Below are 16708 nucleotides of genomic sequence, written 5' to 3'. Positions count from 1 at the left end.
CATTTGCAGCGCAGGCAGCCTCACGAGCAGCCGCGGCGCGCCGGCCAGGAGGGCGGCGGCATCATGGAGCTGAAGAAGGACAGCAACGCCGTGGCCATCGACATGCTGCTGATCGTGCACTCGGAGAAGCGGCGCGCCGCGCAGAGCACGCACTTGGACCCGCAGGCGGAGCCCGACGCGCGCCTGCAGAATGGAGGAGGTAACGCGAGCGGTCGGGTCCCCGGGACCCCGGAGCACCCCTCCCTCTTTACCCCAATGCCCGCCCACGGCTGGGCGCCCCATGTGCCCTTGAACGAAGTCCTCGATCCCATCACTCTTCCCCACCGCTGCCTGTGTCAACGCGCGCGTGTCAACGGCGTCTCGCTGCAACGTGTAGACCCAAGATTGTCCCAGGTTGACTCTTCGTGCAGGCCGACGGTGCTTCCGGTCCCTTGGGGGTGCCCTGTTTTCTCCCAGCCACTCCCCGAAGGGTGCAGAGCGAGTTGCAGAATTACCTGGAGGAAGGGGCTAGAGCCCCTCATGGGCTCATCATTGTCCTGCTTCCCGCACAGCACCCTTGGACTCAAGTGTGTTCAGGGGGAATCTGTGTGCAGTCGGAACCGTGGTGGCCTTGCATAACTAAAATACTCACTTTCTCTGTTTTTGAGCCTCTCCTCCAGCCTCCTGCAGACGGAAGGCCTGAAAGGGACTAAAGGAACAGTCTTGGGTGGGATGGAGTTTGAAATCTGCACTCTGTCCTTGAGCTTATCCATTGATCTTACTTGTCCAGCAGACATCCTGAGAGGTGAAACTGGCACAATAGAGACTGATTATAGAGAGGAAGGCAGGATCCATTCCTCTACTCTCCATACAAGACAAGGTGAATAAAGTATAAATTGTTAATAATGGAAGTTAGAAGGCTGGGGACCTCAAGGTCCTGGGTCTCCAAGGAAGCCTCTGGGACTGATGTGAGAACATGTCACTTCTTCAGCATTGAGGCTTGATAGCCCCTTCAGGAAAACAACTTCTGCCCCCCACCTTTCTTCCAGCTCTAGAGCTCCTTGGATCCTGGCTGCTGTTCCCTCCCTGGCTTTTTTGACCCCACAACCCCTGTGCACATGGAACACCCACAAAGCAAGGTTCTATGATGGCCCACCCCACCTCCCACACAAGCTGGGGCTGTCCCACAGCTCCTGGGTAGCCCTTGGGGAGATGGTCAGCAGAACAAAATAGACCAGAGGACTGACTGAGAATGTTGACAGGTGTGCCAGTGTTGGGAGGGACTTGGGGGTCAGGAGTTGTTTAGGTTAGCTGGTTCTTTAGTTCCACAGGGTAGTTGTATGTAGAAAATCAGCAGAGGCCATCAATTTCTTGATAGAAATGAGACAGTTCCTACTACCCACACCCAATCCAGGTTTCCCCCAGAGTGTACTGGGCGAGGCCCAGTTCAAGGTCAGCCCAAGAGTCCCAACCTCCTTCCCCTCCTAATAACATCTGCCCTGAGGACTCTGATATCAAAGAGGCAAAGAACACAAAGAAGGCCAGGAAATTGGACTCACCCCCCACGACTTCAGCAAAGAAAGCACCTACCCCTACTTGATAGGTGCTGTTACCTTTCTACAAATATTTTCCTAATAGAAGTTTCTTGAAGATGTGTCACCTATTACATCAGACAGTTCTATGTCATTGTGGAGAAAAGGGAAAGTGCATGGATTCCGAAGGCTACTGGACAGTGATGTTCTGAGACCCCATGCTAAACCAGCTTGAAGGCCCACTCCTCAGGACAGCCTTAGAAAGAAAACACTGAGCCAGGCTATCTTGTTCCAAGGCTTCCCATGGATGCATAAAATCCCAAATAAGTCCCTGTCTGCTTCCAGTTATCTTTTCCATGTGCCAGTTCCCCCAGTGGGTAGCAGATCTTCCCTGGCTCTGCAAACAAAAGAGCAAAGTTCAGTTTCTCTGAACAGACACTGAGGTCTTGTGGCAGAAAGGATTACAAGGACTAGAAGGCAAGGAAAGGGCAGTCAGGCTGGTCACTGGGGATTTGGCTGCAAGGTTGTCTTTCCTTCCCTCTGTAGCTCTAGCATTTTCCCAGCTATTTTCTTAGAGCAGCAGTTCTTAAAAAAAACATTCTTTGGAGAGGAGGATTCCTATCTTCCTGCAGCAATGGAGGTGGAAACCAAAAGCTGCCTGCACCAAATCTCTAGGTTTTATCCCAAAAGTCTGTGGAACTCATGCATTATACCACATAAGTATATCAGCCAGGGTTCCAAGTGGAAAGATGAGGAAACCTCCCAGGCCACCAAGGTGGTGCACTAGACCCTCTTTCTATGCCAGAGACTCACTTTTATTGCAGTGGCTTCTGCTGCCAGAGCATAAGTCAGTTCATTCAGGAACTCGATCTTGCAGTTACCACTTCTAGCTGCTGCCAAAGAATTCCTCTTCCCTTCCCCATTGCATCATCCCCAGACTTGGATACAGGTGCATCTGCTTGGCCAGGCCTAGGCCATGCTCTAGCTGCAAGGGAGGCCAGGAGAGCAGGCAACTGCCACTTCCCACTCCCATCAGGGTGTGCAGGATTTACCCACCCTTCTCGCTCCACATCCAGACTACGGAGAGAGGAGAGGTTGGGGTTGGGGGGTGTGACACATCTAGAAATAGTCAGGCAATGGATATGGAATATCTTCTAAAATAACGCTTTTGTATTTATGCAATGAAGATATGGGAGTGGAAAATAAGTGTTCATATTTTAAAAATTCTCCCAGTATAATTCTGACAATCAACCCCACCACTGTTGAAAATTACTATTTTAACATTTTTTTTAATTTTTAAAATTTTTGAGAGTTGCATTCATGTCCCAAAAAGCATCCCATTCAAGGGCAGCTTCCCTTGGATCCCAAGAGAGCCAAGTTCCACCAGTCCTGCTTTAACTAAGTTAGACAAGCCTGCAGCTAATGCATGGCTCACTTGCCCTGGTTTTCCACACAGAGAACCTCACACTGACCATTTTTGTCATTTCACAGGATTCCAAGGTGTCGGAAATGGAATCCGGAAATGGCAGAAATTAGAAGGAAATGACCTTCATGGTAAATTCTTTTTTTTCTTTCTATTTCTTTTTAAAATTTGGAATTCAATGTATTGAAAAATATCTGAAAGAACTAGGTTGTATTCATTTAAAGATTAGCACTAACCATTAACCACTAAGCAAAAGGTGGCTGCTTGGACTCAGCCCTCAACCGCACCCTGCACCCAGAGGGCTACTGTGACCCTGAAAGTTTTCCCTGGCATCAGGGGTCCTACTGTTCTAGAGGCTGTTGCTGGGGACCAATGCCATAAACTGGAGCCCCTACTTGTTTGATTGCTGAGCTATAGGGGAGGGCCTGATCTTACTTGGATTGATGAGGTTTGAGTATTCCCACAGGAGGTGTGGCTGCTCATGCCTTGAAGGCTATTCATCTTTTCTGAACAAAGGACAGTGGTCTGCTTAAAAATGAATTATTTGAAGGCTAGAGAGGCACCAGTCATGGGCTCTGTACCTCCCTAATGGCCTGGGACTCAGAATACCATAAAAAGTCAGCTTCCAACACCCCTATTCTCTGGTGCCAGGCACCTGTCTTCCAGTATTTCCCTGGCAACACTATGGATAGGCTGACTACAGCAAGCCTTACTCTGTACCCTTCAGAGATTCACTAGCCCAGCCTTCCTTGGCATTGCACATGTTGGTCACGTGAGTATTCTAATAAGAATTAGCTCTCCACTCTCATAGCCTCATTTGGAAGCTCCATGAAAATCCAGCCAGGTGAGCCCTGGAATCCAATGAGTAGGTTTTCAAATGCCAGTCTAAAGGTACTATCCTGCATGACCCTCAACAAATGGGAAATGAATCAGACCAACTAGCTATGCTCTGCCATCCTTTTGACAGTGACAAAGGGAAGGATGAAATTCCACCAATAAATTCATCCTCATTCATTCCTTCAACAAATGTCTTTAGTGCTTTCTCTGTACTGAGCAAAATTTTAAATGCTGGAGATGAAAAAGGGAGCAAGACAATCAAGAACCCCTGTTCTCATGGCCATACATTACAATGAGTGTAATTATAACAACATTCCCTTAAATAGAATTTCAAAATCCTGGCTTGGAAGAGCTTTCCTGCGTCCTTGGCCCTGAGCACGAGTAGGACTTATCTTTAAGATAAGCCCCCTCTCCCTTGCCAGGGAGACCATCCCTCTCTGCCCTGGCTAAAGGGTATGCATGAGTACAGTGGCTTCCTTGCCCTTGCTACTGGGACTGGCAGGTGGTAGACATGCCAGCTTTAGCTTGACTGAGGCAGACACCATAGCTAACATAGCTGTTGTGGGCTTATGACATAGCTGTTAAGAATTATGATAAGAATCAAACTTCAGAAAATAACCACAGAAATAGCCATGCATAGCATTCAAGCTAGCCCAATGTGTGTGTAAGTAAGTGGGCAAGGCAAGCCACAGATGGGCCCAAAGGGACACTGTCTTATTTATTGTAGCTCTCTCCTGCCTTGCCTGAGCCATTCATTTTAGGGTTCTCTGGGAAGTATTGAAATATACCGCATTCACAGTTTGTTTCCGTCTTCCAGGTTCCTCATGGGTGGGGCCAAGGGGGAGGGGGTAAGTGGGAGAATATTTAAAAAGCTCTAAGTGATGCAATAACTATGACAAGGCTCACATAAAAGACATAAAGTGGGTCTTAGTATGCTATGTCCATCTCTAAAGAGGATAATCAAAGTAGTTCTTGCTAAACCACCCCAAAGGCTGAGCGTTTGGACTGGAGACAGGCTCTATGAAGGTCCTGAACTCAGAAAAGATGATTCTGCTGTTCCACCAATATATGTAGTTTAGAGTAAAGTTTTATTTCTCAAATGTTATATTTGTATGCATGCAGAAGCTGGAATTTTTCTGATGCTAAGATTCAGGGTATGGGCCAGGAGTTTAGCTCAGTGCTTCTGCTGCCTGCCTCGCAAGTGCAAGGTCCCGAATTCGATCCCTGGTACTGAAAAAAAAAAAAAGAGAGTCAGGGTACAGGTATGGGAACCTTTCTCATACTTGCCTGGTTTGTCCCCAAGGCACCCAGTGCTGGTAACCAGCAGGCTGCCCAGCCCTAAAAACTGGATGGCTTTCATCTCAGAAGGAAGCAGCTGATGGCATGTGCTGCAGAGTGAGAGCACAAATGTGGCTGAATGTGGCATTGGTCCACTGGGGCACATTTTCCCCTGTTACTGCCCTGTATACTCCCTGGGCTTGGATGTTGGTGGGGGAAGGGGACTGGAATGCTTTAAACTTTTGGAAGCAGCAGGTGTTTGGGCTAAGTCTCCTGCCCGCCCCACCCCACCCTCCATAGCTTGCCCAGCAACGGGCTTCCCCTGTGGTGATTGGCTGCTTTCCTTGGTCCTGGCTGAAGTCTGCCTAGCAGCATGGAGTCTGATGCCCTACAGCTAGAGGGAAACCAGTTGTGCAGCCCTGACTATAAATACCCTGCTAAAGTTATGCCAGCCAATCACACTCCTTGAGGATTCCCTTCATGGATCCTGTTTCCTCCTGGAGATGCAGCCAGCTGTGCCCACAGGAGGCAGCCTCCTGTCCTTGCCTGAGTGTGGCCTGGGGCTCCAACCCAGCATGCCACGTCACCCTGCATTGGCACACAGAGTGGAGCTGGACTCACCAACTAGGGACTTCAGGGACCTGGCTGGGTCCATTCCTAGGAGAAGGTTAGAGCAGGCAGGCTTCTACAGGGCAAGACCCTGGGTGGATCATAAGCCTAGCCTAGCTCAATACCCCAGCTACCCACCCTGACTGGCTTCTGCTTGGGCCTGGGCACAAGAAGCACTGGGTGGCTGATCTTGTTGGCTGAACAAAAGGATCATTGGAATAGAACCTGTTCAGGCCAGCAACCCAGAGGCATTCTAATTCCCAAGCCAGGCACTGGTCTCAGGGGTCACTTCCAGTGGCAGGCCCCCTGCAGGGCAGCAGGCAACCAGAGGGAGATGATGGCAGGCCAGGATAGTAATGGTTGTAGAACCTACTGCTGCTGCAACTGGACCTTCCTGAACCACTTCCACACCCCTCTGAAGCAGGAATTCAAGGGCAGCCTCATTAGACGAAGTCACAGCCACAACAGCAGCTATAAAGAGAGGATGAAGTAAAGCTCAGGTTTCTTGTAGGAGAGGCAGGGAAGCATATGGTTCCCCCTCAGTGATCGATGGCAGGAGCTAGGCATCTCTCTATAGCAGCCTGACACCTTGTGCTCTGAGCCATCTCTGTGTTCCAAGGACAGTAATATTCATATGTGGGGAAAGAATTTGCATATAATAGGTGTCCTGCAATATTTGTAAAACTAAACCAAAGTGTACATCCTCCCAAACCCAAAGCTGGGGTAGGAGGCAAACTCCCACCAACCTATTCTTGTTCTTCTCAGAAGGGAGGAAGAAGCTAAGCTAGGAAACTTAGGGTCCCCTTCCATGGAAAGGTATGAAGATCAGAGAGGCACCCATTTGTGGGAGAGTACTTTGGAAATTGACTGACTGGGAATGCCAAAGTAAGGACTTCTGGTTCTGCAGACCTTGGGAGGTGTCACCAGCTTCTCCTATGAACCCCATCCTGTGCTGGCTGCTGCTGAGTGGTATAAGAGTGGGACGTATGTGCACATGGGCTCACAAGTGTGTAACTGAGTTGATTTATAGAATGTTATATGTTGGCTATGTGCACACAGGTGTGCATGTGGCTATGCACATGTTTAGGCCCGGCCTATGCATGTACTCAGCCCCTGCCAGCCTGCCTTTGTTGCAGATGCACACAACTTGCCATTCTGCTCAGGGAAAATTCCACCATGTTCCCAGTGGTCACTGCAGGCCTCTCGTGTCTTCCTTAAATAGGAAACCTGGCAGAGAAGCAGCACCCTCAGCAGCCCCAGGTCATCACTTCCTATGACAACCAAGGTAAGTGACTCTCTGCTAGCTGTGACCTAGCTGGCTCTGCCAGCCCAGCCAGAGATGACCAAGGGTGTGGACCTCAAGCTGTGCAGAGCAGGTCCTCCTGCCCTGTGGAGGTTGGAATATCCTTGTTCTGTCTCCATATGTCAAAGCTAGCACTGAAAGTCTCTGTGGTCCAAGTCGGCCTTTCACTTGCATTGAGAAATGAAATCCTTGGGAAATGGATCCCCAACATCATCATCATCACCATTTTTATCATCACTAAACTTAATATTTATTGAGTGCTAACTATGTGCCAAGTGTTCTGCCAAGCCATTTACACATTTATTCTGGAGTACAGCAGTTCTGTTTGATAGGTACTCTCACTATCCTTATTTTACAAATAAGTCAACTGAGGCTTGGAGAGGCTGTCAGATATCCAAGATCACATGGCCAGAAAGAGTCAGCTGGCACTCTGATCCCTCTCCCGGAAAGGTCTCAGGTATCATTCTCCATCTGGCTCAGCTTCTGCTGCTCCCCTGGAAACCAGTCTCCCCCTGCTGGCTCAGGGTGTCCAAGTCCTCTTTTGTCCTGAGACATGGCAAGTCCTTGGCCTTGCTTCCGGAGACTGAGCCTTCCCTGGGCATCCATACACAGCTGAGCCTGTTGCAGTGAGGTGCAGTGACAAAGCCCTTCCTTGGTGATCCTCTCTGTCCCAGGACAACCTGTGGGGATTAGGGGAAGACCAGCAAGGGCATCACCAGGTTGACTACATTTGACAGGATCTGAGAACATGACACTGTTGTAGGTGAGGCCTGGTTAGAGACTCCCACACCCACCTACCATGTTGCATTGTGCACCCATAATGCAACTACATTGCATTAGAGGCTCCAGCCTGGTGTCTGAGGGCTCTCTTAGGCCCAGCCATAAGAATTACCATCACTTCTCTCAGTGATGATGTCCTAACCTGAAAGAAATTATCTGATCAAATCAAGGGGGTGGTAGCATAACCCTCCTTCCACAGCAGAAGGCTTTGGGGACTCACAGCCTCTTGGGGAGAGCCACTTGTTCTCTGAAATGTAGGCAACCCAGTATCTCCACAAGACACTGGAAGGTAGTAATAAAGGGCCAAGACCTGGGACTAGTGAGAGATAGCCATCTCTGCAATCTGCATCAGTATCCCTTTAGGCTATTATTCCTGGGAATATATCTCCGGGACAGGTGAGACCACTGACCTCAGAGATACCCTGCTAGAAGAGGCTGGATTAGCAACCATTTATCGCACTTAATGAACAAAACAAAAGCTCCTGCCTTGTGCATTTGGCTTTCTAGTGAGGGGAGGCAGAGAATCCCAAGAAGGAAAATAAAAGAGTCAGATAAGGCTGAAGGAGAAAATAAAACAGGAATGATAATAAGGAATGTGGGGGTATGCAGAGTTGTATATTGGGTTCCTACAGTTGCTATAGCAAATTTCCACAAACTTCGTGGCTTAAAATAATACAAACTTAGCATCTTATACTTCCAGAAGCCAGAAGCTCCTGAGCTAATGTCAAAGAATTAGCAGGGCAGGTTCCTTTTAGAGACTCTGGCTGAGAATTCATCCCTTGCCTCTTTCTGCTTCAACTGGCTGCTAGAATCCCTTGATTTATGGCCATTATTCCAGTCTCTGATTCCATGATCCATTGCCTTCTCTCCTTTTAAGTAGTCAAATCTCCCTCTATCTCCCTCTTATAAGAACATATGTGGCTGCGTTTAGACCCCCACCAGATCATTCAAAATAATCTCACCATCAGCAAATCCTTGATGTAGCCATATTTGCAAAGTGCCCCTTGCTATATAAGGTAACTCTCCCAGGTTCCAGGGATTCTGACATGGATATATTCAAAGGCCATTATTCAGACTTCTGTGAACAGACTATATAAAACCAAGTAGGCTAGGGATATAACGCAAGGTTGAGTACTTGCCTAGCGTGCATGAGGCTCTGGGTTTGATCTCAAGCATAAGAGAAAGAGAGAGAAGAAAAGCTTCATTGAGGAGGTTCCATCTGAGCAAAGGAGATAAGGGGAGGAGAAAGCATGAGAATATCTGTGAAGAGCTCTCACCAGAAGCAGCAAGGATTGTGAAGGCCCCAGGCAGGAGTTTGGAGTACAACTGACATGTTCAGGGAGCAGGTGACTGTCAGGAATGGGAAGGAGGGATGTGAACAGGATAGGGACAAAGACAAGCCATCAGAGAGTACATGGGGCAGGACTTGCAGGGCCTAAGGGCTCCCTTCTGTGTGTCAGTTTCTAGTCTGAGTGCGGTTAGAAACCATCTGGTAGTTTAAAATATGACAGCTTTCAGTGGGTGGAGAATGAACATGAGAATGTTTGGAAGCAAGAAAACCCCCTAGGAGGCATCCTGATAATTCAGGCCAAGGTGTGGATTTAGGTTGTAAAGAGAAAAGGAGTCAAGTACTGGGACTTCAGTAGTGTGAAGAGTGGAGGAGCAGGTTAAGGAAGAAACACGGAGAATTCATGTTTAGCTCTGTTGAGATTGTGCCAGCAGCTGCCGTTTTGGAAGGCAGTGACCAGGGAATTATTATTCCCTGTGCTACTTTCCTTCTCATTCAATGAGCCCTGAGATCTTTAGGCTCTGTTCTATGGTCTACACTGGCCCCAGAGTTCTCTTAGAAACTCTTTCTATCACAGTAATAGCAGTGACTTGGTATATGGTTGACATCAAATTAAGTGCCTGTGCTCGGAACCTGGTTCAACCTCCCTTCCCATAATGTAGACGCTCTGACCATAAGTGAAGCAGGCTTTTTTGACCATGCATGTGGTCATTTCAACCGCTATGTTTCCAGACTGGGATTTCCCTTCGCAGCTCTCTCCTACAGAAGGAATCATGAATGACCCAACCCTGTGGTTTTAGGAGTCCAGTAGAAGCCAGAGACACGGGGCTGGAAGTAACACCCTTCATCACACACCAGCAGACACTCAGACAGGCTCAGCCCTGAGTTGTGGCACTCTAGGTTGTTATCTCATAATCTGAGCTGCTGACAGGGGGCTTCATGCTACATCTGACAGTAACCAGTAAGTGTGCTGCAGCATTGATCTTCTTCAGAAATGGGCAGTCTCCTGTCACCACCTAGCATGCTCCTTCCCAAAATGGCACAACCCACCACTTACCAACCACTGCAGCCTGGGCAGAACCACAGCATGCCTCTATTGAATACCTAGCTAGGGTCTGTTTAAGAGTGTTCAAGCGTTATGAGTGCTTTAACTAAGGCTTTTTTTGACAGTTGGATACTGTAGGAAAATTTTTCTAGACCACAGACAGCAGTGTGGAATGTGTCTGACATGTTCAGAGAGCAGGTGGCTCTGTCAGAAAGGAGAGGGAGGGATGTGCACAGGGTAGGGACAGAGATGACTCATCAGAGAGGACATGGAGAAGGACTTACAAGACCTAAGGGCTCCCCTCAATGTCCCAGTTATAAATGTGTCAGCATGTTACAAAAAGAGCTAATAAACACCTAAGTTAATGATGACAAGCATCTAACATGAGCCCCCTGGCTCCTGAACACACATATCTGCCCACCATGCATGTGCACTTGCAAACACACACGCACTCATGCATGCACACACATGCCTGACAGTCTTCGCTAATTGATGAGTGCTCTGGACAACCACTTCCAATCAGTTAGAGTTAGTGAACAACGGGAAACCTGTGTCCCATCCCTGCATTAGGTTATCTAAAAGCAAGTTAGATCTTTAAACAAATCCTGACTGAAACCTGAAGAGATCTGAGAGACTAGGTCAGGTGGGAGAAATCTCACACAAGGTGCAGGCAGGCCCAAGGCAGTACACAAAACATGTTTGGGCTTGCCAAGTGCATTTCTGCTTCTGAGAGGGCAGGGGAAAAGAAGGTGAGCAGGTAGGATTTAAGAAAAGTATCTGGGCCGGGCATGGTGGCACATGCCTATAACCCCAGCACTTGGGAGACTGAGGCAGGAGGATCACTGTGAGTTCTAGAACAGCCTGGTCTACATAGTGAGTTCCAGGTCAGTCTCAACTACATAGTGAGACCCTGTCTCAAAAAAAAAATCTGGGAGCCACTTCATCTACATAGTGAGTTCCAGGTCAGTCTCAACTACATAGTGAGACCCTGTCTCAAAAAAAAAAATCTGGGAGCCACTTCGTGGGGCAGTAAGAATCCTTCATATGCTTTTACTAAGACAGCTGAAGCTGTAGCTTGGGAAATGCTATTTGGATGACAGCTGGTAGAACAAGGGAGGTATGACATGAGAGAAACCAGCCTAGCCACCTACAGTCCTAGGAAAGGCCTCTTTTACATTCGGTGTGATGGTTATTTGCTTGTACTTAAGGTTTAGACCTGAGTATGAATTTGTTCCAAATGATGACTTTCTAAAATTGAGGTTGGTCAAATTAACATTTTTTTTCTTAAATTTAAAGTTTTATTTAGGATAGGAATGACAAAGTCAGCACAGTCTGTTCACTTAGGAAGTATGAAGGTAACTTGTGAAGACCACTCACCTTGAGACAGCGTGCCCAGCCCAAATCCAGTTCTTGGGTCCAGAGGAACCTCCCAGAAGTTCTTCCATGCATCGGTGAAGGACAGCAGAACTTGTCCTCCACACGGGCAGGAAGGCCAAGGCTTTCCTCTTCATCTTGAGGTGTTGCTGAGCAGTAGCACAGCTCTGGGGAAAAGTCAGGCAATGAGGCTCTGGAGAACTTGGACATTGGTCCCTGTCCAAGAGGGAAGGAGAATTGCAAAGAAGAGAGGAAGGGCTGGGAGTGGCGACTGAGCATTTCAGACCTTCAGAGGAGTCTCGATTGAAAGATCTGGAGAGAATGTGTGGACAAAGACCACACCCCCAGTATGAAATTACCTCAATTTTGCGACACAGCTGAATTGGGAGTGGTTGGAAGTACCTGGATGTGATGAGAAGTTTAGGAGACAGCTTTGTTGTTTGAACTTTTTGTTAAGGATTTGTTCACTTTCACAGTTCTTTTAAGAGGTTATTCCAATCCAGCATTTTCCAAACTATGTTTGACAGTATAATATTGGGTCAAACACTTTTTGCTGCAAAACTTCTCAGAACACCGTGAATTGGGAACTATAAGAGTGGACACTGGGCATGTTTCTTAATTCATCTTTCACAAACCACCATAGCCACGGACCACTTGGTGCTCACTTTGAAAAAACACCTAAGGGTATTTTTGGCAGAGAAGATGAAATAGAAAAGTAGTGTAGGCTCATGCTTCATGCAATGGGGGAAGACACACTGTGGGTATGTGTTGCTCAGGTGACATCACCTGATCCTATGTCCAGAACTGAAATATGCCTTGAACTCTGAAATAACATCTTCATTATGAAATCACAAGGTGGAATTTCTTTGACAGTGAATACACTAGAAACTACACTTCAAGAATGAGTGTAAATCCCAGCAGTGAGAGGCTGAGGCAGGAAGATGTCAAGTTGAAGAGCAGCTTGAGCAACTTAGATGACTTCAGGAAACCCTGTCTCAAAATAATAATTAAAAAAAATAACAAGGGCTAGAATGTAGCTTGGCAAAAAAAGGCAATGGTTTCGATCTTCAGTAATGCAAAAAAAAAAATTCTTCAAAGCAGAACTCTGTATCCTTGTGTTTGTTAATTGTTTTGAGAATTGTCCTTTTTGGCGTGCAGAGCAAATTAATGAGCTACACAAGAAAATCAGTATTGCTTTTCTGCAAAAAGTAATTGCAACACATTTAGCAGACAAAGTGTTAATAAAGGGAGCTTTTACAAAATCAGTAAGAAAAAAATAGATCAATAGGAAAATTGTCAATTTGCAAAATAGGGATGTAAATGGCAAATAAATATAGGAAAACAATACTACGTTAAAATTAAATGCACAAAACAATGAGATATTATTATTCATTGATAAAATGTAAAAGATTGATAAAAGCAAATGCAGTGTCAGTAACCTATTTTTGCATTACGCACCACCAGAAAATTCATCTGCTGAAAACAGTGAGCATTCACTAGCTTGCAAGTCTGCAAGTTGCCTCGCAGTTCTCATCTGAGCCATACCCAGCTGGGTGCAGCCTTGGCTGGGCTTCTGCGCATGTGTTGGTTGTCAACTGCCGGGTTGGCTGGAGACCAGCTAGTCCCGGAAAGCCTCACCTGAAAGGCTGTGCTCAGCTCCATGTGGTGTCACGTCCGCAGCCTGGCCCCCTCACAGGGCAGTTATAGGGGGATCCCGAGAATGAGGGCCAGCTCGGCAACATCTCGTGACAGCGAGGCTCAGAACTTGTATAACAGCCCTTCTGCCACCTGCTAATTGACCAAACTAAGTCATTAATGCAGTCTAAATTCAAGGAGTGAAACAGGCCTTTCATTGGGAAGGACAAAATATTACAGCTAATTTTGCCATCGCACAAAGTAAGAATGAGGAAAATGGACGTTCTCTTGCACTGTTGATAGGATCATGAACCAATAAAACGGTGCATGGGAAAAGTTTGCCAGTATCTAATAAATCCCTAAAAAACTCATACTCTTTCATACATATATAAATTATTTATTTAAAGGAATTGATTTGAAAAGTGTTAAATACACCTGTATTATCAGAGGCCTTTGTTAAACAAAAGAAAGGGAATAAGGGAGAATGCGAAACTAGTGTAAAGGAGGCTAATGGGGAGATGGATGCGAGAAATGTGTCATACTCATGTATGAAAATACCACTTTGAAACCCATTATTATGTAAGATTAAGGCACTATTTAAATATATTTTAAAGAAAATTTCAGAAAAAATGATTCCTATATCAGAATGTATCAGAGTGTTCATCATATCATTGTTTATAATAACAAAGTACCTGGGAAAAGCAAAATACCTCACAATATTGATTGTGTGAATGAATCATAAACCATCAGAAAATAGAGTGTTATCCATCCATTTAAAATAATGGCACATATTCACCAGCACGTGAAGACTTAAATAAAGAAAGCAGATTACAAATAGCATATTTACTATAATCCTGCTTTTGGATTTTTAAATGTAGAAATTAAGTCTGAAATGATTTTCACGTTTTCCTTTGTATCTTTTTGTACTATCCAATGTTTGTTTTTGCTTTAATTCTACTTGGGTTTTTTGTTTTGGTGTGGTTAGTATTTTTATTTTAAATTAACATTCAGATAATTCTAATTTTTGTGGTACGTAATATAGTTCTGACTTTTAGCACATGCCAAGATTCATGTAACAATCTCCATACTCAGGCTCTATACTCAGCTCTACTGCCCCCAAATTCCCTGGTCCAGATCTAGTCTTTCCATTCCTCCTAAGAGTTCCTTATATTGTTTGGAAGGATTTCTTGGTATTGCCGTACCACCAACTGTTTATCTGTTCATTTGCTGAAGGACATTTAGGTTGTTTCCAGTTTGGAGCAGAGCTACTATAAACATTTATGTATAGGTTTTATGTGAACATAATTTTTAATTTCTCTGAATTAAATGCCCAAGAATACAGTTGCTGAATTTTTTTATCAATATATTTTTGTCTCATAAGAAAATGACAGCCTGGAACCTGCATTGCCAGCTCCTCAAGAAGCTGAGGCAGGAGGATCACTTAGCCCATGAACTCCAGACCAGCCTGGGTAATATAATAAGACCCATCTAAAAAAAAAAAAAAAAAAGAACAAACAAACCAGAAAACTGCTAAACTATGTTCCAGAGTAGCTGTTCTATTTTATAATCTCCCCAGCAATATATGAGATCCAACTCTGTATTTTTGTCAGCATACAATAATATCATTATTTTAAAATTATATTAATTGCTCTTCTAATAAATCTTGTTGTGGTTTTGATTTGCCTTTTCCTAATGGCTAGTGATGCCGAATATCTTTTTAAGGGCTCGTTTTCCATCTAAAATCTCTTTTTTATGAAACATATGTTCCTTTGCCTTTTCACAATCATATTGTCTTTGCATGTCTATAAAAATGTAATTTTCAAGAATCATGTTGACCAGTCCCACTGGTGTATGTTATCTGTCCTCTTGCCAGTATCACATGGCTGTAGCTATTGTAGTTTTAATAATTTATCTTAAAGCCAGATAGTGGCAATACTTTGATTTTTTTATTTTTTATTTATTTATTTTTTCTTTGTTTTGTGTTGCTTTGTTTGGGTACCGGGGATTGAACTCTGGACCTTGCAATTTTTTATTTTTAAATTAGTTTATTATTCTAATTATTGCGTCTTACCATCTAAATCTTGAAATCACATCATCTCTATCTACAAATTTATCTGAAGAATTTGATTGAAATTGCATTAAACGTATAGATCAATTTAGACAGAATTTATTTACAATCTGACAATATTGAATCTTTCAAATCACAAATATGGTATGACTCCCCCATTTTAAAAAATCTTCTTTAATTGGTTTGATACCATTTTATAGTTTTCACCATACAATCACTGCATATGTTTAGAGGTTTTTGTTTGTTTTGAATTTATACCTAAATATTTCTATTTTCAAGGTATGAGAAATGGTAATTTTAACCCTGAATCCTGCAACCATGATAAATTCACTTACTAGTTTGAACAGCTTTCTTATATATTACTTAACATTTTTATGTAGACAGATATGTCATCTGTGAATAAGAACAACAATATGCCTTTTATTTCTCTTTCTTGGTGCACTGGGAAGTACTTCTAGTTCAGTGTTATTAGAAACAGTGAAAAGGAACATCTGTGACTTTTCCCCAGTATTAGAAAATACACTATTTTCACCATTTAAAATACTGTAAGCTATATACTTTTTTGTGGATGCCCTTTGTTTTGCTTCTATTTGGGGTTTTTTTCGGGGGAGGTACCAGGGATCGAACTCCAGTCCTTGCCCTTGGGAGGCAGACAGCAGAACCTCTGAGCTAAATCCCCAGCCCTGACGTTTTTCAATTTAAGAAGATTCTCTACTATTCCTAGTTTGCTATAAGGCTCTCTCATGAATGGGTATTTTGCTGATAGATGGATGTTTGCTTATACATTTTATCAAATGCATCTTTCTAAATCAATTGGTATGTTTCTGCAGTTTTTCTTTAGCCTGTTAATATAATGAATAGCATTTATTATTTTTCAGACATTAAACCTTCTTTACATTCCCAAAATAAACCACACATGTTTATGGTGGTTTATTCTCTTGCTATATTGCTGTTTTTAATTGAATAATACTTTTTGTTGATTTCATTATACAAATACTTTTTGTGTTTCTGTTTCTAGTGGATCCTGGTCTGTAGTGTTCTTCCCTTAGGCTGTCTTTGGTTTTGGTTAAGATTAGTAAATAGTCTCATAACACAAGTTATGAACTATTCATGTGCTTATTTTCTGAATGATTTCATGAAGAATTGATGCTATTTCTTTCTAAATATTTGTTAGAATTTACCAATGAGATCATCCGAGCCTCGATTTTTTTTTTTTTAGAGGTTTTAAACAAGTTTAATTTTAAAAATAGATGTAGAGCTATTCAGGCTATCAACTTCTTGAATGAGTCTTCTGTGATAGTTTGCAACTTTCAATAGATTGGTCCATTTCATCTAAGTTGTATAATTCATGTGTATAAAGTTATTTATAATATTTCTTTATTACTTTAGAATATGTGGAGGACTGTGGTGATGGCCCCCATTACATCCTCATAGTAATGTCTTAACTCCTGTTTTGTGTCATAACTTTTTTTCATGGTTACTCTAGCTAAAGGCTTATCAACTTTGCTAATCTTTTCAAAGAAAAAATTTGGTTTCATTTATTATTCTTTATAGCTT

At 44.1% G+C, this 16708-nt stretch overlaps 1 protein-coding gene across 1 annotated transcript in view; it reads left to right on the top strand.

Annotated features, from left to right (window-relative positions):
- The first annotated feature begins 23 nt into the window (after window positions 1–23).
- Ky (kyphoscoliosis peptidase) overlaps window positions 24–16708 on the top strand; it is a 42460-nt gene continuing 25775 nt past the window's right edge. The window contains exons 1-3 of the mRNA XM_010625502.3: window positions 24–199; window positions 3003–3065; window positions 6881–6943. Of these exons, the coding sequence (XP_010623804.1) occupies window positions 64–199; window positions 3003–3065; window positions 6881–6943 (262 nt within the window). The 5' untranslated portion in view covers window positions 24–63. The remainder of the gene's footprint in view (window positions 200–3002; window positions 3066–6880; window positions 6944–16708) is intronic.

The sequence above is a fragment of the Fukomys damarensis genome, unplaced genomic scaffold, assembly GCF_012274545.1.
Source record: "Fukomys damarensis isolate Sample0158 unplaced genomic scaffold, DMR_v1.0_HiC HiC_scaffold_37, whole genome shotgun sequence".
NCBI classification, from domain to species: domain Eukaryota; kingdom Metazoa; phylum Chordata; class Mammalia; order Rodentia; family Bathyergidae; genus Fukomys; species Fukomys damarensis.
Note: the sequence above shows the minus strand (reverse complement) of the source record. Positions and strands in the feature narration are given on the sequence as shown.